At 44.6% G+C, this 20,340-nt stretch overlaps 1 protein-coding gene across 1 annotated transcript; it reads right to left on the minus strand.

Moving 5' to 3' along the window:
• Position 1: 1 nt before the first annotated feature.
• Positions 2–20,340, minus strand: LOC135391345 (40-kDa huntingtin-associated protein-like). The gene is made up of 11 exons (XM_064621591.1): positions 20,076–20,340; positions 19,971–20,017; positions 19,665–19,737; positions 17,799–18,090; positions 16,280–16,337; positions 14,600–14,659; positions 14,446–14,534; positions 11,400–11,481; positions 7,335–7,381; positions 381–436; positions 2–323 (listed from the first exon to the last, which is right to left on the minus strand). The coding sequence occupies exons 1-11, from the start codon at positions 20,129–20,131 to the stop codon at positions 260–262; spliced, it is 924 nt and encodes a 307-aa protein (XP_064477661.1). The 5' UTR covers positions 20,132–20,340; the 3' UTR covers positions 2–259.

The raw sequence follows: 20,340 nt of genomic DNA on the forward strand, positions 1-20,340 counted from the left end.
ATGGAATGCAACTGTTTATCGAATTGCAAAGATTACGATGGAAAGTTTTTGGGAATGTCCAGAATGTTTATCCAATACTCCTCCGTTCCACAAACCATTGGTAATTTGCAGTGGCTCGATCAACGATTCTGCCAAATATTAAGTCTCAGCTTTTAAAGGTCATATATTCTGGAAGCACACTATTTCTTTTTAAATGATTTCTGCTTCTTGGGTCAGCACAGACGAAATGTCCTTTTTAAGAGTGTCCTATATTTGCACTTCACCTAGACAGTTCCTCAATAAGATCGTTGAGGAGGTCATTCTGCCGAGCAGAGACGAGAGGCCTATGGAAAAATGTGCACATCTTAAGTTATCAATAAGGCTCTGAACTGAGAACTCACCAAAGGTCTTGCTGTAGTATTTTAACAGCCTCCCTATCTCTAGTTTCCAGGGTCATCTGTAAAAACAATGTCGTTCTGTTTATTACATGGAACCAGAAGTAGAATTCTTCAAAAACTTCTATTTACTTGAGAGCAAATAAAATATGCATGAAGCAAATCCAGTCGGGGAGCAAATCCAATTCACAATTTTCCCGATTCTAGATGGCGCAGCACTCGCAGTCCTTATCACGCCGTTCGCCTCCGACTCCGAAATAATCCCTGTTGTGCACGGTTGAGATCGCAAGTTTAAGGCAGCACGCTCCCCTGCGCTGTTTGTCTAGAGGTAAAGTGTCTGACTTTGATACAAAAGGTCTGCAGTTCGATTCGAGACATTCACGTCTTTTTGCTTGTCTCCTATTGCTATATGAATACTTTGTTATTTCGATTTTGTTGTGATATATTTATGCTATAATTATTGTTTTCAGAAGTCACTGGCGTCGGTACTGACTGATTATGGAATTTTAGTTGCTCTTCGTATTGTTGTACTAGTGCATACTTACTGTATGCTGACGTACAAGTGTGATCGGATAGTACAGATGGTAAGGCACAATACAAGCACAAATGCTATCATAAACGAATGTTGCCAACATTGAGTCTGAGTACTAGTTGATTGCCAATTAAGAAATCAGGAAATGGCCACGGAAAGGTTACTTCATATGCTATCAAGGCTCGCCAGATATGCCGGTATCTTGGAGGCTCTCAACTGGATGCACCAGCGGCTGTAATTTAGGCTGCACACAGCGCTTACAATGCCAGTCTGGAAAATCAAGTGCTCGGAACAGTATACTTTTTCTCTTTTTTTTTGCACTCGCTTACACGCAATTTACCTCTCTTATTCATGCAGGAATGACATTTTGATATGTATATTTCTGGTAAGTAAGTATTATCAAATACATATATGAATTCATTTTCAAGGCGTTGGTGCAAAGTACTGTTCAAAATTTCCGTTGCAAAATAGACTGCTTATTATTACCCGGAAACTTCAGTAACATATTTGAAAGACTCCTTTCACCCCTGTCTTGCCTTCTTTCTCTTTCACATTACACCAGCCCAGAAAAATGATGCCAGTCGACAATCCCCAGTGACAGGGGACTTCTTTTCGTTTCGGCGTGGTGTGTTAGTTTGCCAAACTGTACAAAGGAGGTGAAGGGTGATAAAGGCTTCGGGTCTACACACAAGAAACCAACCAAGGAAGATACAGGAAGCTCGATCGGCGAGGCCTCGCAGCGGGAGTCGCGATATTCCTAAAACAGAGACTGTTCTCTCTTTTTTTTCCCTGGACACAAGAAAAACGATTCGACAAAAAAATAAAAGGACACAGAGTAACAAAATCACAATGGTCACCTGACAACATAAGAGGTTCTTGTTTGAGTGTAGCAAAAAGTGCACTTCCACCTCCTTATCTTGTGGGACAAGAAAATATATGTTTTTGTTTTCTTTTTTTTTTAGAAGAATCTCTGAAGTGTAAATTTTTTTCTCCAGATTTCATTGTATTGGATGCTGAGGTCTCAGTTAATTCAATCTGAACTTGAAAATGTGGAATTCAGTTGTGGAAAGAGCTGAAAAACTGGACACAATGTGAGCCAAATTCATGCATATTTTAGGCAAATCACTATTCTTGTAGGTCAACACAGACATAGATTGAACTACAAAATGGGGGTTTCCAAAAATGAATCTGAGTTCTAGTTCCCAACTGAAGGAATGATCACGGAGAAGTCATTTCATATAATCGAAGCTCGCCCGAGAGGCCGGATTTTCGTCTCCGGAAAAAAAATGTCCCCAGGAAGAACCGTCCCCAAGAAAAAATGTCCCAGGAGAAATCATCTCTGCAAGAAGAGTATCACGAAAGGTAGTTTTCGTCACACGGCGCTATAGCGTAGCATAGCGGGCGTGCCTAGCTGTGGGTAGGGCTGTACGCCGAAAGAAATCTTTCAAAATAAAACATGAAAACAATCTATGACAAAAAAGTCACAGAAGCTAGCAACAACTGTGCAACAGGAACTTTCATTTCGTAGTGAGGGAGGGCAGCCGGGGACATTTTGTCCTTGGACACTTTCGGGGACATTTTGTCTGGGGCCATTTCGCAACCAGCCAGGAGTGTCGAAAGATGGAAAGTCCAGGAAACCAGTATCGAAAAATTGGGCATACCTCAAAATAAAGTGATCGAATTCCCCGTTGAAAAATAAACTACTGTAAATAAATGTCATCTGGCTATAAAATGCACAGTTGTGCCCGGGAAACTGCCAAAGCGCACTTAGACTAACCTAAACATGAATATGCAAACACCGAACTTTTACTAACCTAATAATAAACTAACTAACGTGGTGTTCCGCCGCGTCCGCCCCGCTTAGCCAAAGCCGCCAAAAATGTAGCTCTCGTTCGCGAAAATGACTTGGACAGACACAGAAATTTCGTGAGTCTGTGTGGTAAATTGTGACGTCGGATTTTTAAACACGGCATATCATCGTACGAAGCAATCGAGCATTATCGTTGGTTTTCCTTGTTTCGAGAACGCGAATTTGGGTTCCGGAAAAGATGGTTCCTCATTGCGTGGGCAGAAATAATGGTGCAGCGGTCGCTTGATCGATTTTTCTTATTTGTTCACCTGGAGAGTTGATGAAAAAAAAAAAAAGATAATAATAAAAATCAATAAAAGAAAGAAAGAGAAGAACACAGAAAGCTGCAGTTGTAAATGCCATTATCCTAAGGAACATTTATCTCTGTGTAATCTGCTTGCTCGTAAACACGTTTCTCATATGCTAACCCACTTTTTCGCATCCAGGAAGCGGTCCAAGGGCCGCTTTGTTCACCCTAGCCCGTTCGGTAACTTGATAGGTTTCCCCCCCTCCGACACATAGTGACTAAGCATGCCATTACATGTCTCTCATCCCTAGTCCCCAACGCTTTTTCAAGTAATAATTGATGTCAAATAATAAACATTTTTGACAAATAAATCAGTCAAACGAATAAATGACATCTTTGGATGACGCCCACTACTCGGTGCTCCTATATCACATATCATATCTCCAGTATGGTATTTTCCTATTGTAGGTCAGACACAGACTTTGCAGTTGTTCTGTCATACTTTCGATGTGCATGAACCGTATCTTCAGCAGAAGCGGAGTTGTACGGGCCATGAAACAATGAATAAATGGGTGTATAGCTTTCATTTTACATAAACATCGACACAGAAAAGATGCAGGAGACAACTGCAAAACCCGTGTCTGGCCAACTGTAGAAAAATACTAACATCCAGAGGACAATATCACTAGCGAACTAGTGTTGCGAATTATATCTATTTTATGTTACCCATTGAATTGAATTTAAAATGACGAGAGCGAATAGTAACACTTGGTCCACTGTGATGTGCTCCACCGGATATCTGCAACTACGCCCCTGTATTTTTGGCAGCGCAGGTGCCTGCGGGACAATTTTTTCCGTCCACACAACCAGGGACCTTTTTTTTTTCTTATACCCCGCGAATTTCGAGATTGCGGATTTCGCAACCGGGAATATCGCCGTCCTCCCGAAAACTTCAGAAGTTTCGAACTGACTGAGGCGTGCACTCTTAGCGAAAAGAAAAGGAAACTGCGAGTTGTTATTATGGGGGGCGACGGTAGAATTTCTAGCATTTTTTCAGCATTGCGAACATTACAGCACAGTCCTGTTGAATGTTACTGTAGGGAATACTGTAGAGTCCGGCTTGCAGTAACCGGAAATAAGAGAGATTCTCGTTAGGCTTACGAGACGGTTCAAACAGTTGAGTGAGTCCGCACAAACTCGAACCGGCAAAATCGGGCAAATTGACATTTCACGAGACGCTAATAAACTCGTCTCACTCTTCTATACGCGCACCGTGTGCAGAGAAAGAGAAAAGATGAGGGTCGTTGATGTCGGTGTACTTTCTCTTTACGTTCATGACTTGAAAACCCGAGACGAGGTAGCGGACGATAACAGACAAACACAAACACGGTCTCAAAACAACTATGCAGGCTCAGAGGAAAATCCCTTTACGGGCCGCTAAGCAACCTTTTGTACTGGCCTCCAAGGCCATGACCTAAGTGTGGGGCATGAAGGTAATGAGAAGAGAGAGAGAGAGAAAGAGGATGCAGGAACCAGCATGTCATCCAGACCCCACGCCACCCATACAAGCTAGTATCATTGCGCATGCGCACCAATACTAGCTTGTATGGGTGGAATTACTTGCTCGGCGGAAGGATACAGTCCGTGCAGTTTTCCTTTCGCGTCACCAGATGGCAACACAGAATGACGTGTTTCACTGGGCTTTCAGTCCGTGTTTCTGCGTACTCACATTTCATGCTTTTTTTTATAAAAACGGAAAGTGGTAGACATGTACATATGGTGTCTATCGATTCCTGAAATATTTCGAGAGAAAGTAAATGGGAAGTTTTTTTCAAAATGGCTATAGAAGTTTAATAAAAACCTGTTCAAAGAGGGAGGAGAAAAATTTTGCATATTTTTTTTCGCATTCGTGACGTTGCCGTAAAATACATACGACATGTATCAGAAACGTATTAACGTTATCCGATTAATCTCGCCTTCCTCTTTATAATGAAACTACTCGTGTTAAAATCTGCACAATGGTTACCGAGAAAAAGCATAAAATATGTTTCATAGGAAATACATTGGGACGGAGAGCTGGTATGCCCTCTTACCAGCTGCATTTTAACCCTACTACATGACTGGACAAAAAAGTAGAGAAATTCCGACTTAACATAACAAAAAAACAAGGTTTACTCAGACGTTTCGTCCGTCATGCGACGGACATCATCAGTGCCAAACTGAATGAGAGATTACACAACCGGTCGCTATTTAAGGAGATGGGAGTATTGCTCGGGAAGGGGCCACGTTTTTTGTTACAAACCGAGGAATCACCACGTATGTGCCAAGACTCTAGAAGCTTTGTGGGTCCCCATCTTTGCTCTCGAGCCTACTACATGTGCAACCTGCAAAACTTCTTGCTCTGCCCCTGCACAGTGATATGGCTCAGCCTCAGAAAGTGAACCAAAACGTATTGGTGGTTACATATGCTACTGCAACCATATGATATGCTGCAATATCCGCACGCTTGCAGATGCGGTCATGAATCTAACATATGTTGGTAGTGCGGATGTGGATACTGTCAACGTTATCCACGCTCACCTCTCATATGCCACTCAAGAACCATCAGTAAAATACAGGGGTGCGCGAATATTCGAGTTCTCGAATTCGAATCGAATATCAAACGCTCGAACTATTCCATTCGCGAATCGAATATCCAATATTCGATTTTTCGAATATTCGACTATTCCACTAATATGAATGACACAACCCGAAAGTGGGCTTCACCTGATGCTTCCGTGCATGAGGTGAAGCCTGCTTTATGAAATTGCCCTTGCTGCAGGATCAACACAGTCCGGACGGTGTTTAGTTTAAGGTAACGTTATCTAAACTTAGTTTTGTAGACATCGTCTGTGGAAGGGGTGGCGCCGACGGGGGACTTTAATTTGATGTTTGTGGGGCTACTCTTGAGTAATGACTACAGCCCACAAACAAGAAGGGTGTTTTAAAGATGTCCTTTATGTCTAAAATTTCAGCAGTGCAACTTCCTCGGGTGAGAGCAAAGCAACTATGGGTGTTCATGGCAAAGCTGAGGCAGGATGCCAATTCGTTTGTTCCACAAATGGCCTGTGGTTGTCTGAAACAATTACAGCCTCATCCGTACAACATGCTACTACCGGACATAAAATTTTGAAATGAAGGTAACCACTCCAGTAAGTGTAGGCTCACCTGAAAAGCAGGAAGCACTCTGATGTAAAATTAAAGAGTAGGGGCTTTAAACAGAAGAATTGCATGTCTCTCTTGTGACAGTTAATGCCAGAAAAATTACACTAAAGCGATGGGCCACAAAATGGAAACTTTTAGAGTGAAAGTCACATATTGTAAATTGTGCACAAATATTCGACATTCGATTTGGTATTTGGAATTTTTTCCCCCATTCGATTTGATATTCGATTCGACTTAAAATATTCGGATTCGCACACCCCTAGTAAAATACTGTTTGAGTGCATAATTAAATTCAATGTAGAGGCTCAGCTCAAAGATCGCAACACAGTGTGCTCAACAAAGAAATGGAATTACCATAATGTTATATGCCAAACGTCTGTGTAATTTGTTGGCAGACGCTTCTCTGCTGCAAAACAGTCTGTGGCACTTCTATACTTCCTATGCAGCAGGCAGAGCCAACCTTGCAAGCTCTCATAACAAGGAAACAACTGCACTGGGTCACAATTAGGTTGCATAAGCGCAGTGTCAATAACGATGCTTATTTGCAAAGCATTGCACTGTGACGGGACCTAAGCACTGGAACAGTAGTATGTATATGTACGTAGACATAGCTCGGAATTGCCTCAACCTCAAAGGCCTCACTACCTGTACCTGCCAGACAATGTGAACCCCATACTTTCACAGAACAGGTCATCTGATATTTGAAGCAAATTTTACATAGGCACTTGCTGCAGCTCGCTGAATATTTAATAGTATATGGATACAATACATGAATAATTAATAATGTACATGTTCGAAATGTTTTCCAAAGCAAGCCATCCAAGCATCCACAATAGGGCTGTGCGAATATTCAGATTTTCCAAAAAGCAATAAGCAGCAAATAATGTATATTCAATTAAAATTCCAAATCAAATATAGAATTCTATATTTGTACTTCAAATCAAAGATCCATATGCACATATCACGTGCACACGTTACATATCCATATGTATGTGTGCATGTACGCTGTATCAGCTACTAACTATTCGCTTTGTATTTGCTTTGGGTATGTAACTGTTAGCTTCTACACTCCTCACAACAAATGAGATTCCCTTGAGCAGCATAAGCTAGAAAGTAAACTTTACATACCACAAGTGACCTCAACAGCAGGAAGAGATCTTCTCCAATATAAACAGCTGAAAAGTGTTTAATAATGTTATTAGAACATGCAGTAAAACCTCATTAACTTGAAGACATAAGCAAGCTTTCAGATGAGCTAAATACTGAAATGCTGTTTGGAGAAATAGAGAAAAGAATGTGAAATCTGACCATTGTACCAGAGTATCATCATGTACGAGCATTCATGCTGCAGCCAGTCAAAACCACATACCCAAACCAATCACAAGACAAGTTATGACGAGATCGGGCCAGTGTCCACACCCTTTGAGGTCGATCACTGCATGCGTTGTGCGCTGTTTTGTCGAAGCGTTGGTGTCACATTCGTCACTTTTGTTCTCACTATCAGAGCTGTGTTGTCCATCAGCAGTGCAACCTCTTCCACATTTGCTTCACAGGTGCCATGACTCACAACTGCAAGCCAGCTTTCGTTGGGGAAAGGACCCTACTTCGTAACAAGGTTTGGCACAGGAACGCTGCTATAAGAGCCGTCAAGTATGCACAGCATAATTTCAATGAGTGTGCCCCTCCTCTTCAAAATGCTTCCCTAAGCCATAGATGCCCCTGTTGCGCTCACCCAAATCAACTTAGAAAATATGGTCAATGACAGATCTGAGCAACACTTCAGTGCAAGAGTGCAGAGTGGAAAGGGACAGAGCAGACCAGACCATGCATAGCTCTGAGACCAATCTGCACAACATTTTGTCTTTCAAGTCACGTGCTCTCCAACGAAGATGGCTGATGACGTTAGTTATGCATGGGAAGATATGTCATGTTCTCACTTAAAGGAACGTGAGAGTATCGAACACGGGCTCTTCCTTCTGTATAAATTTAAGATGGAACTTCGCTTCTCGATTTTTCAAGCATTTCACAGGCTACCAGAAAAGTTCCCATCGCTGTAAGTGAGCAAGCATTGTGACAGAATTTGGGCACAATATTGGAGTTAGCATTATATTGAGGATCGTAACAAACAAGCTCGAGTGTAGCGACTGCACATTGCAAAAGCTTATGCCTTCCAGCAAACATAGCAGTGCTTTTAGAAATGAGGAGCATGCTGTACATTTTCAAGAGTTAGTTTGGTCAAATTCACTTGGGGTAGGAATACATTGCAATACATGTGTGCTTTGAGTTCACATCTGCTGCAAACACAGAAACTTCCACACCGCGACACACGAGGGAATCCCTTCATTATCCCCTTGTTCGCCTCTGTTCCGTAATGTCATCTCAACAATTTTGGTGTCAGTTACATGACCAGTCACTGGGACATCTTTCTCGTAGACTGCATAATCTTCTTAATCTATGTACCATGGCGTCCACAACTGGTGAGCTGGCAGACTCCTTTGAAGAGTTCATCGCATTTGCTGAACACGATGGCTTCGAGGTTCTCATAGGAGCATTCTTATAAACACGAAAAGCTCAATGTCCTGTCTGCACCTGCACTGAACTGACCGCAAGGTGTAGATGCAGTTCAGCTGTTGTGACACTAGTACTATCTCCAAAGAATGAGAAGATGCAAATGGCATTCCTCGTCGTCCGCAGTGCATAACGCCTGCACTCTTCTGTTGCATGACCACGATACGTGCTGCAAAGAAATCTGGAAGTCGTGTAGATTATGGTTGGCACTCCTCCAAAACGAATGGGGACGTGCAGGCGCAGTGTACGACAAAAAAGAACACACTTCATCTTGCCATGTCGCGGGTAATTGTTTGCAACAAACACCACCTCACGTTTGTCCTCTGCTGGTTTGCAATTCAGCACAGTCATATTCCTCACCCAGTGCTGCTGATAATCAGTAAGGCATCTTCTTTTCACTAATATTAACATAGGCTCAAGAAAGGACCACAACTCTGTCTCTGTGCTAGTTTTCTCCTGGATACTCCACTCCCTTCAGAGAGAATGTGCAGCTGGGCAGAATCTTGCAGAAGAGGGCTGCTTCGTCCATGTTGAAGATGTCATGGTAAACCTACAGTCACTAAATTAGCTTCACTTCAGAGAATCGACACTGAGGTCCAAGGGAGAAAAGGAGCGCCATCTTGTTTCCGCACTACACCAGTACCGTCCACATCTGAGGATCAAAGACAGCTAACATAATGCTCCCTGTGGGATAGAGATCTGTGTATGATGGTTGTGTGATAATCCATGTACTGTTCACCAGAGGGTTCCGAACATGTCAAGGTGAGCTCAAGGCAGGGCCGCCGATAGGGTGGACCGCCTTAAGCCCCGGGCTTGCATAGGTCCCGTGCACGAAGCCCTCAACCAGGAATTACTTTTTTTTTAAATATCAAATACAGTCGCCGTCCGATTTTTCGGACTCGGCCGGGATCGCGCAAAAGTCCGAATAATCGAGCAGTCCAAAAAAACTAATTTCGCTTCAAAATAAACTTTACTAAGCCCCAGAAGTATGGTTTTTCAAGCATTTCACAGGCCACTAGGAAAGTTCCCATCACTGTAAGCCAGCAAGCACTGTCACAAAATTTGGGCACAATATTGGAGTCAGCATTATATTGAGGTTCGTAACAAGCAAGCTCGAGTGTAGCGACTGCACATTGCAAAAGCTTATGCCTTCCAGCAAACATAGCAGTGCTTTTAGAAATGGGGTAGTTTGTCCTCTGAAAAATGTGTCAATGCTTTCCTAACGCGCTTCCAGCTCTGCCTGATAACATCAGCTTCTATTTCCCGAAGCGACATTTCGTCAATGTACACTGTCAGAGGCACCGCCGTCATCAAGTCCGCAAGTCGGCTTCACCTAACGCATGCGTGCTTTAGGTGAAGCTCGCTTTACAGCGCTGTCACGCGACTCGCGGGCGGACAACACGTGCTGGGCCCGTTAGCCAAAAACGAAGACCCAAAAGTGCTACGACAGAACTCTTCTACTCAGAGGAATGAAAAATGAACAATCATCACTGCATATTTTTTTTGCCGCAATACTTTAGTTGGTTGATTTCTTTTGATACGAATTTCAGATGATACCAATATTTTCCGTCACCCCAAGAGAGAAACTCGCAGGTTGGGCAAACAGAGTCCGAAGTATCGAGCGACGGAGCTGCACGGCGTCCGAAATTTTGGACGTTCCTGTACATTAACTCTATGGGGCCCGCGGCCGTTCCGCGAACGAGTCCGAATAGTCGAGCACGTACGAAAAATCGGGGTACGAAAAATCGGGGTACGAAAAATCGAGGTCCGAAAAATGTGCCTTTGCCTCAGGTCACGCACATCCCTAGCACCGGCTCTGGCTCAAGGCCGCCAACCTTGATGAGCTGCTTTGCAAGAGAAAGGAACATTTCACCAGAGCACGACAGATGGCATTGTGCACTAAAGTGCACGTGGGTATCGTGGCGCGGAAACAAGATGACGCATGCTTGCTCTCGGAACTCGTATCGATACTCTGAAGCGTAGCTTATTTAGTGACTCTAGGTAAACCCTCTGCATCATTAACTGTGCCACTTTCGCTGTGGGTAGGCTTGGACACCACATTGTTCCGCTGCTTGAGGATTATAGACAGCGTCGATGAACGAATACATATTTCTTCAGCGAATGGTTGATATCTGTCCTGCCTTCTTTCTCCAACTCTTTGATGAGCGCAACTTTCTGTTCCAGTGTAGCATTTTGCACTGCTTCATAACGAGCCATTCGTGTCTGAAGGCTTCAAGGACTGATAGAGAACCTTTCAAGCAACACTCACACAACCACGAGACAGCGACACTGGGAAACAAAGAAGCGAACCCTATGTGTCTCCTCTTGTGCCCTGTCTCTCCACAATTTGTGATGCCCCTCCGTAGAACACAACACTGTAGGACTTTGTGTCATTCACATCACACCAACGTGGGCTGGCACCACTACGAGATCCTGCAACTCCTGGCTGATAGACTATTTTTTGGAATTTGTGGCGATTGAGATATCTGACTCCTGTTTTCGAAGCCCCTTTGAGCTAACAGCAACAAACACTTTGGGAGTACTCTGCGTATAAAAAAAAGAATAAAGAAACATACAAAGATTTTTACTTTAGTTTTATGATCAAGGTAAGCTTTGTGCACTAACGTTTGCTCTGTGTCAGCTCCCCTGGGCTGTCGTAGAGATACTGATCCAGAAGACGGGACTGCTCTGGCGATGGCTTTGGTGGCTGGAAAACAAAGGTTGCACAATTAACTTCAGTTTACACAATGAGTGTCGAAAGTAGAAAAAATAACTTTTAGGACATCACAGTAGATATGACAGTTCATATTGTGGAGTGGGAACTGTACTGCACTGCACTGAACAACCACCCTTTCGTGAACCTCACTCTCAATACACGCACAACTGGTCAAAAGCCTGCTCATGTTGAAATAAAAATCGGCTCTACAGGTACAGCTCTGTTGTGAGCATAGGAGCAAATTGAACTCTTCTCCAGGTGGTGCTGGCTGGGTATACGAAAGGAATTTCATACTACCTGGACGGAAATACCGGTAACCATTACAACGGCACAATTCTTCGCAAGACAGTACGTGCATAGCACGCATGCCACATTTCTTCAAGGTAACATTCATGACACCAGCAAAATATGTGGTGCCAACAACAACAACAACTTTATTGTGAGATGATGAATGGGGAGTTTCATTGCCAGGGGCGATACTCTACCCCATTGCTGGTCGTGATGTGGGGGAATGAAATAATGAGCCCCTTCACAATAAGGATAGAAGTCCTACGGTATCCAGAAAGGTCAAGAAAGCTTTCAGGGCAGAGCGTTGGTGATTTGGATGTAGCCAGGGACAAAGCAATTTTGTGAGAGAGAGGGGGCGAGAGTCCAGCTAGTTAAAGAATCCGGATAGTGGGGTTCGGGAAGGTTGGTAGTGTGGGCAATGGAGAAGAATGTGCTCTAGGTCTTTACAGCACTGCAGTGACAGCATTGTTGAGAGTCAACTTGTCTCAAGCAGCAACGCCACTGCACTGTAAAAGCCACATCAAGGCGCATTCGACGAACTAATGCAGCATCTTGATGAGAGGTATGTCGAGGCACACGGAAAGCGAGCGCTGGATCAACTCTGCTCAGCGTGGCTGGGGGGAGAATGTCAGCGGTCCATTGGTGGGGAGCCAGAGGGGTCACGAGGCGTCGAAGTACGGAACGACAATCTCCTCTCAGCAGTATAATATGCATCCGTCTCCGAGAGAAGAGAGCAGCTTCTGCAGTGCTGTCGGCCTGTTCATTTCCTTCGACACTGCAACGGGCTGGAACCCGTTGGAGATCCAGCCTCTGCCCTGCTCCGTAGACAAGGTTGTAAGCGAATTTTTCCACTGCAGAAAGGTAGGGGTTTTAGATTTCATAGTTTTAACGCAGGCGACATCACTCTGCAATGCGGAGATGCACAGACTGAGGTCCTGCTATGACGGGTGCCTCAACATTCTGGAAACTGCATAGGAATGCATAGTTTGAGATCCATGGAACCCAGCAAAAACGAGACATTTTGAAAACAAATGTTTGTGTTACTTAAACAGGCAATTGGAACTCACTTTCTCGATGCCCATAGCACACAACTCAAAATACGAAGTTACCGTAATTTCACGACCATAAGCCGCAGGACCCGTTTTTTTTGAAAATTTTCTGGCAAATAAGGCGCACTCGCAGGTAAGCCATGGGCTATATGACGTGACTGGTTTGCACAACAAAGGAGACCGTAGAGAAGGCCATGAACCCTGTAGTCCATACTCCCGGGGCGGCATGGTGCACAACAAAGGAGGTCATCTGAACTGAGAGCGCAAGATACACGGACAAAGAACGGAGAAACAGACAGGACGGGCGCTAACTTCCAACTACAGGGCTCCCGTCCTGTCTGTTTCTCCGTTCTTTGTCCGTGTATCTTGCGCTCTCAGTTCAGATGTCTCATTACCAACTAGCCCAATCCTCAACCCTTCTAAAGGAGGTCAGTTCTAGCGTTCTACCAAGATTGGATTGTGCCTAGGGTTGCCACCTTTCGGAGTGAAAAATACCGGCTGAGGGAGAGGAGGTGGAATAGAGGGAAAGGACGAAAGGCTCGTGGGAGAGGGAAAGTGGGTGAGGAACGTTGTAGCTGGCTCGACACAACCACCAACAGCTTTGCACAACCACTGCTCTTGTCCCCTCCGAACACAAGACTTAATGAATAACAATGATAATAACAATAACAATGAATAATAATAATAATGAACAATTAAGAAAACGACTGGTGACTGCGGAGTTGGGTCTGTGCTCCAGATTTATTCAAGCTGTAGTCGAACGTTGAAGGCAAAACCCCACAAAAGCCCCTATGAAAGGTCTTGAGCCACAAATACCGGCAAAAGGATGCCGGTATCACCTTCCTACCGGCAGAGAGCGCAAATAACCGGCCGTGCCGGTATAATACCGGCCTGGTGGCAACCCTAGTTACAGCTAGGGTTGCCATCTTTCGTAGTGAAAAATACCGGCTGAGGGAGAGGAGGTGGAATAGAGGAAAGGAGGAAATGTTTGCGGGAAAGGGAAGTGAGTGAGGAGTGGATAGTATACAGAGAGAGAGAGAAAGAAAGAACGAGCGTACTCGCTCAAGACAACAATGATAACAATAATAACCAAGAAAACGACTGGTGACTGCGGAGTTGGGTCTGTGCTCAAGATTTATTCGAGCTGTAGAGTAATGTTGAAAGGAAAACCCAGTAAAAGCCCCTATGAAAGGTGTTGAGCCACAATTACCGGCAAAAGGTTGCCGGTATCACTTTCCTACCGGCAACCGGCAGAGCGAGCAAATAACCGGCCGTGCCGGTAAAATACCGGCCTGGTGGCAACCCTAATTGTGCCCTCAATGTGTGCCTTCCGGAAGACATGAATCACTGTCACAGCTTTCGTTAAAGCTGCTTGGGGGAAGACACAAGGAAGGTAAGTATACTCGAATGTGGACATGCCCCTGTTCTGCATTGTCCATGCAGGGTGGAGCTGTTCTGGAGACACTGTCGGCCCTTTCGTTAAAACTGGCGTATGGGGAAAATACCAGGGAAAAATAGTCATCGGATAAGCTGCAGAGCATCCACGAAAAAAAAATCGCACATACGCCGCGGCTAATACGCGTGAAATTACGGTAGTCAATTGGATAAACATCAGTACCCGAAGTAGAAGCAGTAGTAGCAAACAGGTAACTTCTGCATCAGCGAGGGCATCCGCAAAAGCCCCCATGGGACGTCCCTGGAACATACCTTTAGTGACAAAAACAAGCAGCATGTACATCTCGCTGTTACCGTTAAAAACTATTGTTCCTCACCGTTCTCTCGGGCAACACTGCAAATCTCTGTCACTGCTGTAAGTGCTGCAACCTTGTCACCTAAAAGGAAATGTCACCTTGAAGCCACATTAATGAGGACACATTATGCTCATATAACGCTGAGATGAGGCAACAAGGGGAGCAATTTTGCGTTGCTCCACCATATTTGTTTAAATCTAAATCTCCCTGTTTGCTCGTCAGACTGATGTTACCATTTTGATGAAACGCAGTAGCGATACAGATACATCAACCTCACAGTCGGACAAAATGTGGAATTGCTACAATGGGGGCAACAACATTGGGAGACTGGCAGACACATTTTTATCTTGTGTTCTCATTAAACGTTAAAGCTGAAGGTGAAATCCTTGCGTGCCTTTACTGATTACAATAAACAATTTAGCCCGAAATTTCAAATTTGTGGACTAAGGCGCCATCACATCATTACCATTGAAACATGGCATATGTCGAAACAGCCAGACAGCGGCGGAAATCGAACCACGTCTACGACTGCCATATCTCAATCTTTCAAGTTCTTAGGCACCTTGAGGCTTATGTTGTGCTCTCCTGTTTGTGTTCCTGCCTCAGAACAGTTTCTTTATTCACAATCATTATCATCTCTGTATTCTAATTCATTAAAGGTTTCTGTTGACATAACACTGCAGCCATTCCAACACGCACTAGCATTCTGTGCGTATGACCAGTTTTGAGCTTCCTCTCCCCCACTCCTTCCCGCAGTCCTCTCTCCATCTGTCCACACCTGTACGCACCTCATAGCCACAGTCGCTTTGTGATGCAAACACACACACACAAAAATAATAATAATAATAACCAGCGGTGATGTTCACAGTACTTTGCTTCCTGCCTATAAATAGACCCTGATGTCTTAGGGTTAAACCCGATTTTTCCCCGAATTTGCACCCCGAATTGAGGTTCACCTATCTAGGGTTAAACCCGATTTCTACCTGCAAAACTGCACCCAGGCTAGGCACCTCAAGGCATCGACATACTAGTTTCTCACAAAATATGCGACTGCCCCTTACTTCTGGCACTCTGGATAAACGGTACAGTGAACGTTTATTCTACAATAATGCCCGATTTCTCCCCGAACTCAGTTTGATGGTAATGTTTCTGCCCGAATTTGCATGAATTTTCGACATCGATTTATTGACTCGATTTCTACCCCCCGAATATGGAAAAATATAAAACCCGAAAACTTCAGGGTCTACCTATAAAGTATGCTGTAAAGGTCTCTGTTTTGGATGGAAAGTGTTTCAGCATTTTGGTGTAGGACTTACGTGAAAATCGAGTGATTAGAACTTAATTAATATGAGACACGAGAGGCACTGTTTGGTTCTAAGCTCACGTCATGCTCCTCGAGAGCGTGTTCTGATGGTACCTTTACAACCCCGTGAAATGTCAAAATGAAGACACATCTGAGACACAGTGCACAACGACCTTTGCGCCTACGCGGTCACTGTGTCCTTATCAGTCGCAATGATTTCAGTAAACATTCCCAAAGTTTACTGAACACTTAGGAACAGCATAATAATCTTTAGCGCTTGAATGCTCTTTTGACTAGCTGGTACACTACTTATTAGACACTTATTAGGCCCATAACACAACAAAACCGACTGACGTCATCACTCTGACGTTCTGTCACATTATGCAGGCAGGACTCACCTATAGCCAGCTGGCACGTGATGGTTTTGTCAAGTGTGGTAATGTAGCTCAGTGGACACTAAAAGCAAATGCACACGGTTGTTAGTAGCTGCCCAGAACCTCTGTGGAGAAGCATGACAGTGACAACTACATGGATCAGTATGAGGTTTGCAAACGTTTGATGCATCAATGTTACCGTACCTATATTTTGTGGACATTCCACTATTAGGTTTCTATTGCAAACTTATAAGCGGGACATTTAAATTCATGTACTGAGTATCAGTTCTCTGTGTTCTGGGACCTGATTGAATACAAGAGAAAATGTTTGTAATAGTCAAGGCTTTTGCGTTTTGGGGGTAAACTCTGCAAAACCAATTTTTACCCTCCGATTTTCATTGTCGTCCCTCAGAATGAAACCCCGATAAATGCTGAAGATTCAGCCACCAATATGGGGACTGAAAAATGCTGAGCTCTGTGCATTCAGCACTGGCACTTGGCATCTCCTGTTCTTGTGACGTGCGAGAAGTGACCCGTTTTTATGTTCCACCCAAAAATCTGCTTTCGCACCCAACTTTACCACTCCTGAAATACCGTGAAACCCGACTTTTGCCCTCCCAATTTTCACAACGCATAAAACCGGAAAAGACAAGAGTCTATTTGTGGCCCTGCAGACGGAAGCCATACAAAATCAATTAAGTGGCTATAAGCGACATCAATTATAAGTCGATTCATGGTGTGACAGACAAGTTCTGCCGAAGGTAGCATTTCCATGACTTTCGGAAAACTAATGACACTGAGACAGAAAAGAAGGGTTGCATTCCTCTCTTCTGTTCAACAAGTTTCTTTGGCTGTTTTAGAGGTCAGTGGTTGTGCGTACATGCAAAACAGCAGTTCGCAGTCATGTTCATGCGCGTGCCACCCTAAATATGACGTGCGTGTCGGTGCTTCGTCTTTCGAGGTTTCCCTCCTGTTCAGCGTAACGGTTGTCTTTGTTTACGTCCAGTCATCCTTTCCCTTTTGAGGTCCACGAAGACAACGGCCCGAGCTCGGGCGTGGATCTCGGGTGTGGATCTCGGGTGTGGATCTCATCCACCAGCTTGCCCGTGTTTATGCCATCTGTTGCTTTCCCTTTTGAGATCAGGATGCTGAAGATTACAGGAACAACACTTTCTATGGTCTGAACATCACCTTCCCTAGACAGCCTAAGAGAATTCCAAACTTGGGTGATGGAATTCACCAAGTTTCGTCGACTCTCGCACGATTACACAGGGGAACGTAGCAGATGTTGTTGCCAGCACAGCTCGTGGGAAGCTTTGCAGTTCCTATTAATTTCATTTCGCAATGTCATAACTATCTTGCAGCGAGAGAATTTGCACTGTAGCGTTATCAATTAGAGAGAGAGAGAGAGAGAGAAAAACAAAAAGGTACATGTTTCGAGGAGGCTACAGCGCACCAGACCACCCCTTTAAGTAATGCAGTATTGGGTACTGAGCACTGTGCTATGTATTGTTTTAAATCATATTAATGAATTGCATTTTACCTTGCTCTGCATGCTTGCTGCCTGTGTTAGGTACCCTAGCGCTTCGTGGGGGTGCCCAAGGGACTCGAGGGACTCCGCAGCTTCGCAGCAGAGGGCCTGTGCCAAAGCTCCTTGTCCCGCGTCGAGCTGCAGTTGAATTGCACGGCCATAGCAATGCATTGCATTGCACAGAGCCTCCTTCATGGAAGGGCACAGCAGGGACTTTGCTTTGGCCTCTTCGGATAGAAATTGTCGCGCCCCTTGCGCAAGCACCTGAGCCTCTGCTCCCGGGTTGCCCATCGACTGCTCGCACCTGTGACCAACATCTCTCTTTTTGAGATAACTTCATGCCATTTGTGGCACCAAATTTCTCTCTTTGCAACTCAATGAAAAGCAGATGTGTACTCCTACTAGGCTCCTCATTTTTTCAAACTCAATTTTGCACAAAACAGAATGCGTGCAGTTCATTGGCAGTGGTTGAAGAGCCACAGCCACGTCGGGCATTCCGAGCTCAACTTCCAGCAAGGGCAGGACTGAGAAATACCTTCCATCTGGAAGCATTGTCCAAAAGTGAAACTAATTCTAATTTGTACAGCAAAAATTCTTCCAGCTCTCACTTTATTGCCTAACTTTACGTGCTCTCGGGACTCGTTCTATTTGGCACCCCCTCTGGGGGAGGCACCCGGAGTGGTACCGCCCCACCCCCCAGACAGAATGTTACTGACTAGAGCACAGTACAGGCCCGGGCCTACATGAAAACCCGAGCCCGGCCCGCGGGCCAGGTAAAGCTTACTTTTTGTGGGCCCGGGCTGGGCACAGGTCCGTATATTGCTGGGCCTAGGTCGGAACCGAGCCTGTGCTACCCTTCTCAAAGATCGCCACGGCCAACTTTTACAGTCTGATACAATGCACCAGGTAGCATATAAATTTCTCGGGCTTGGGTCAAGTAACTAACAGTCCTTCGGACTTGGGACGGGCCTGGGCTAGGTCTGCAGCCGTCGGGCTGGGCACAGGCGGGTAAATCAAAGGAAGGCCGGGCCTGGGCCTAAAAATGTGGCCCGTGCAGTGCTCTCGTACTGACTACCCTGTAAGTCTAAGTCGGATTATAAATGACATCCTGGCTGCCATCAATTCGCAAAAAAGTGCAGAGCTCAGTGTAAAAAAGTGCAAACGAAGTGCACGACAAGTGCTGTCATCCTGCAAAGTACACTAGATTCCAATCAAATACAAAAGTGTAAGCCTGAGATCATGTGTCACAGACGTCTGCACTGCACTCTTTTTGAGCAACTGTTATCATATTAAATGACTCGAGAGGCAAAAACCCACCTATCTTAACCATAGGAGTGCGAGAATGCGTACAGCATATTGGTTCGCACTGAACATGGTGGAGAACGCACAGGGACAAGTGCGTGTCATCCTTATCCCTAGGCGTTCTCCACCATGTTCCATCTCAACCAAAGTGATTGCCAATATGCCCAAGATTGATGATAACTAATCACCAACAAACGCAGTTACCCATTTCCGTCGTCTGCTCTACAGTGCACGAAAAACATTGCAGCCTGGACCGGAAATCCAGAAGATGTGGGTTCGAGTCCTACAGCTGGCTAACCTTTTCTGTGACTTCCATCTTTCATTGCACAGATGGTGAAGGAGGTGCAGCATTTTTGTGAACTGGTGCTGCACTCCCGCAACACTTTTTCCAACTGAATGGCCAAGTGTAGTGCAACGGCTGCACCTCCGCTCAATAAAATGTGGGAACTTACATAGTTTACACTCGTTCACAAACGGTAGCCCAATCGAAGGCAGCTTGTGTTTGTGCATGACTTGTTCATGAAGTTTAATCTCCGCTCAATAAGTTTCAATTCATGTATTAAACATAGGACGTACCGAGCAGCAGCCATGCTGCACATCCCAGCATACTGTGGACAGTCCTGCTGTTGAAGCTGCCTTGCCAAAGTAGCTATAAATTGAAAAGTGCAGATTGTTTTGCAATTTGTACAGCAACAACTACAGTGGCAACTTCACTTCAAGCAAAATTAATACATACATCTGACAACAGCCCCAAGTTCAACGATACACTGGCAAGCTACATTACATTGAATGCGTTGACATAACACAACTCTAATTCCCTGCCATGAATGTCACAAACAGCTAATGCTATCAATGTGACATGTGCGGTATTGAGACACTTACAGTACTGATCGCTGACCTCTGCCAAGTTTGGCTTCCGAAGAAACCTCCTGAAATGATCGCATTGATCAGTACAAAACAGAAAATGTAATTTCTTTCCAGTCTGACTTTTTCAGCTTCTGGGAGATACTCTTGTACTGCTGCATAAAGTCAGCCGTCTCCATTGTTACACGGAATAACTTTCGTTTAAAACAGCAAATGGCAGTTTATTTAGAACACTCTACGACCCATAGAAACACGAACTGGATTGACAAGCGTTAATAAACACGGTATACGTGAGCCAAACTGTATATAGACAAGTACGGGCGACCGTACGACAAACTGAATCGCATTCACCATTCACTAGCGACTGAAGCGACAGCTGCGGCCGGTT

This window comes from Ornithodoros turicata, chromosome 4 (assembly GCF_037126465.1).
Source record: "Ornithodoros turicata isolate Travis chromosome 4, ASM3712646v1, whole genome shotgun sequence".
In the NCBI taxonomy this organism is placed as follows: Eukaryota; Metazoa; Arthropoda; class Arachnida; order Ixodida; family Argasidae; genus Ornithodoros; species Ornithodoros turicata.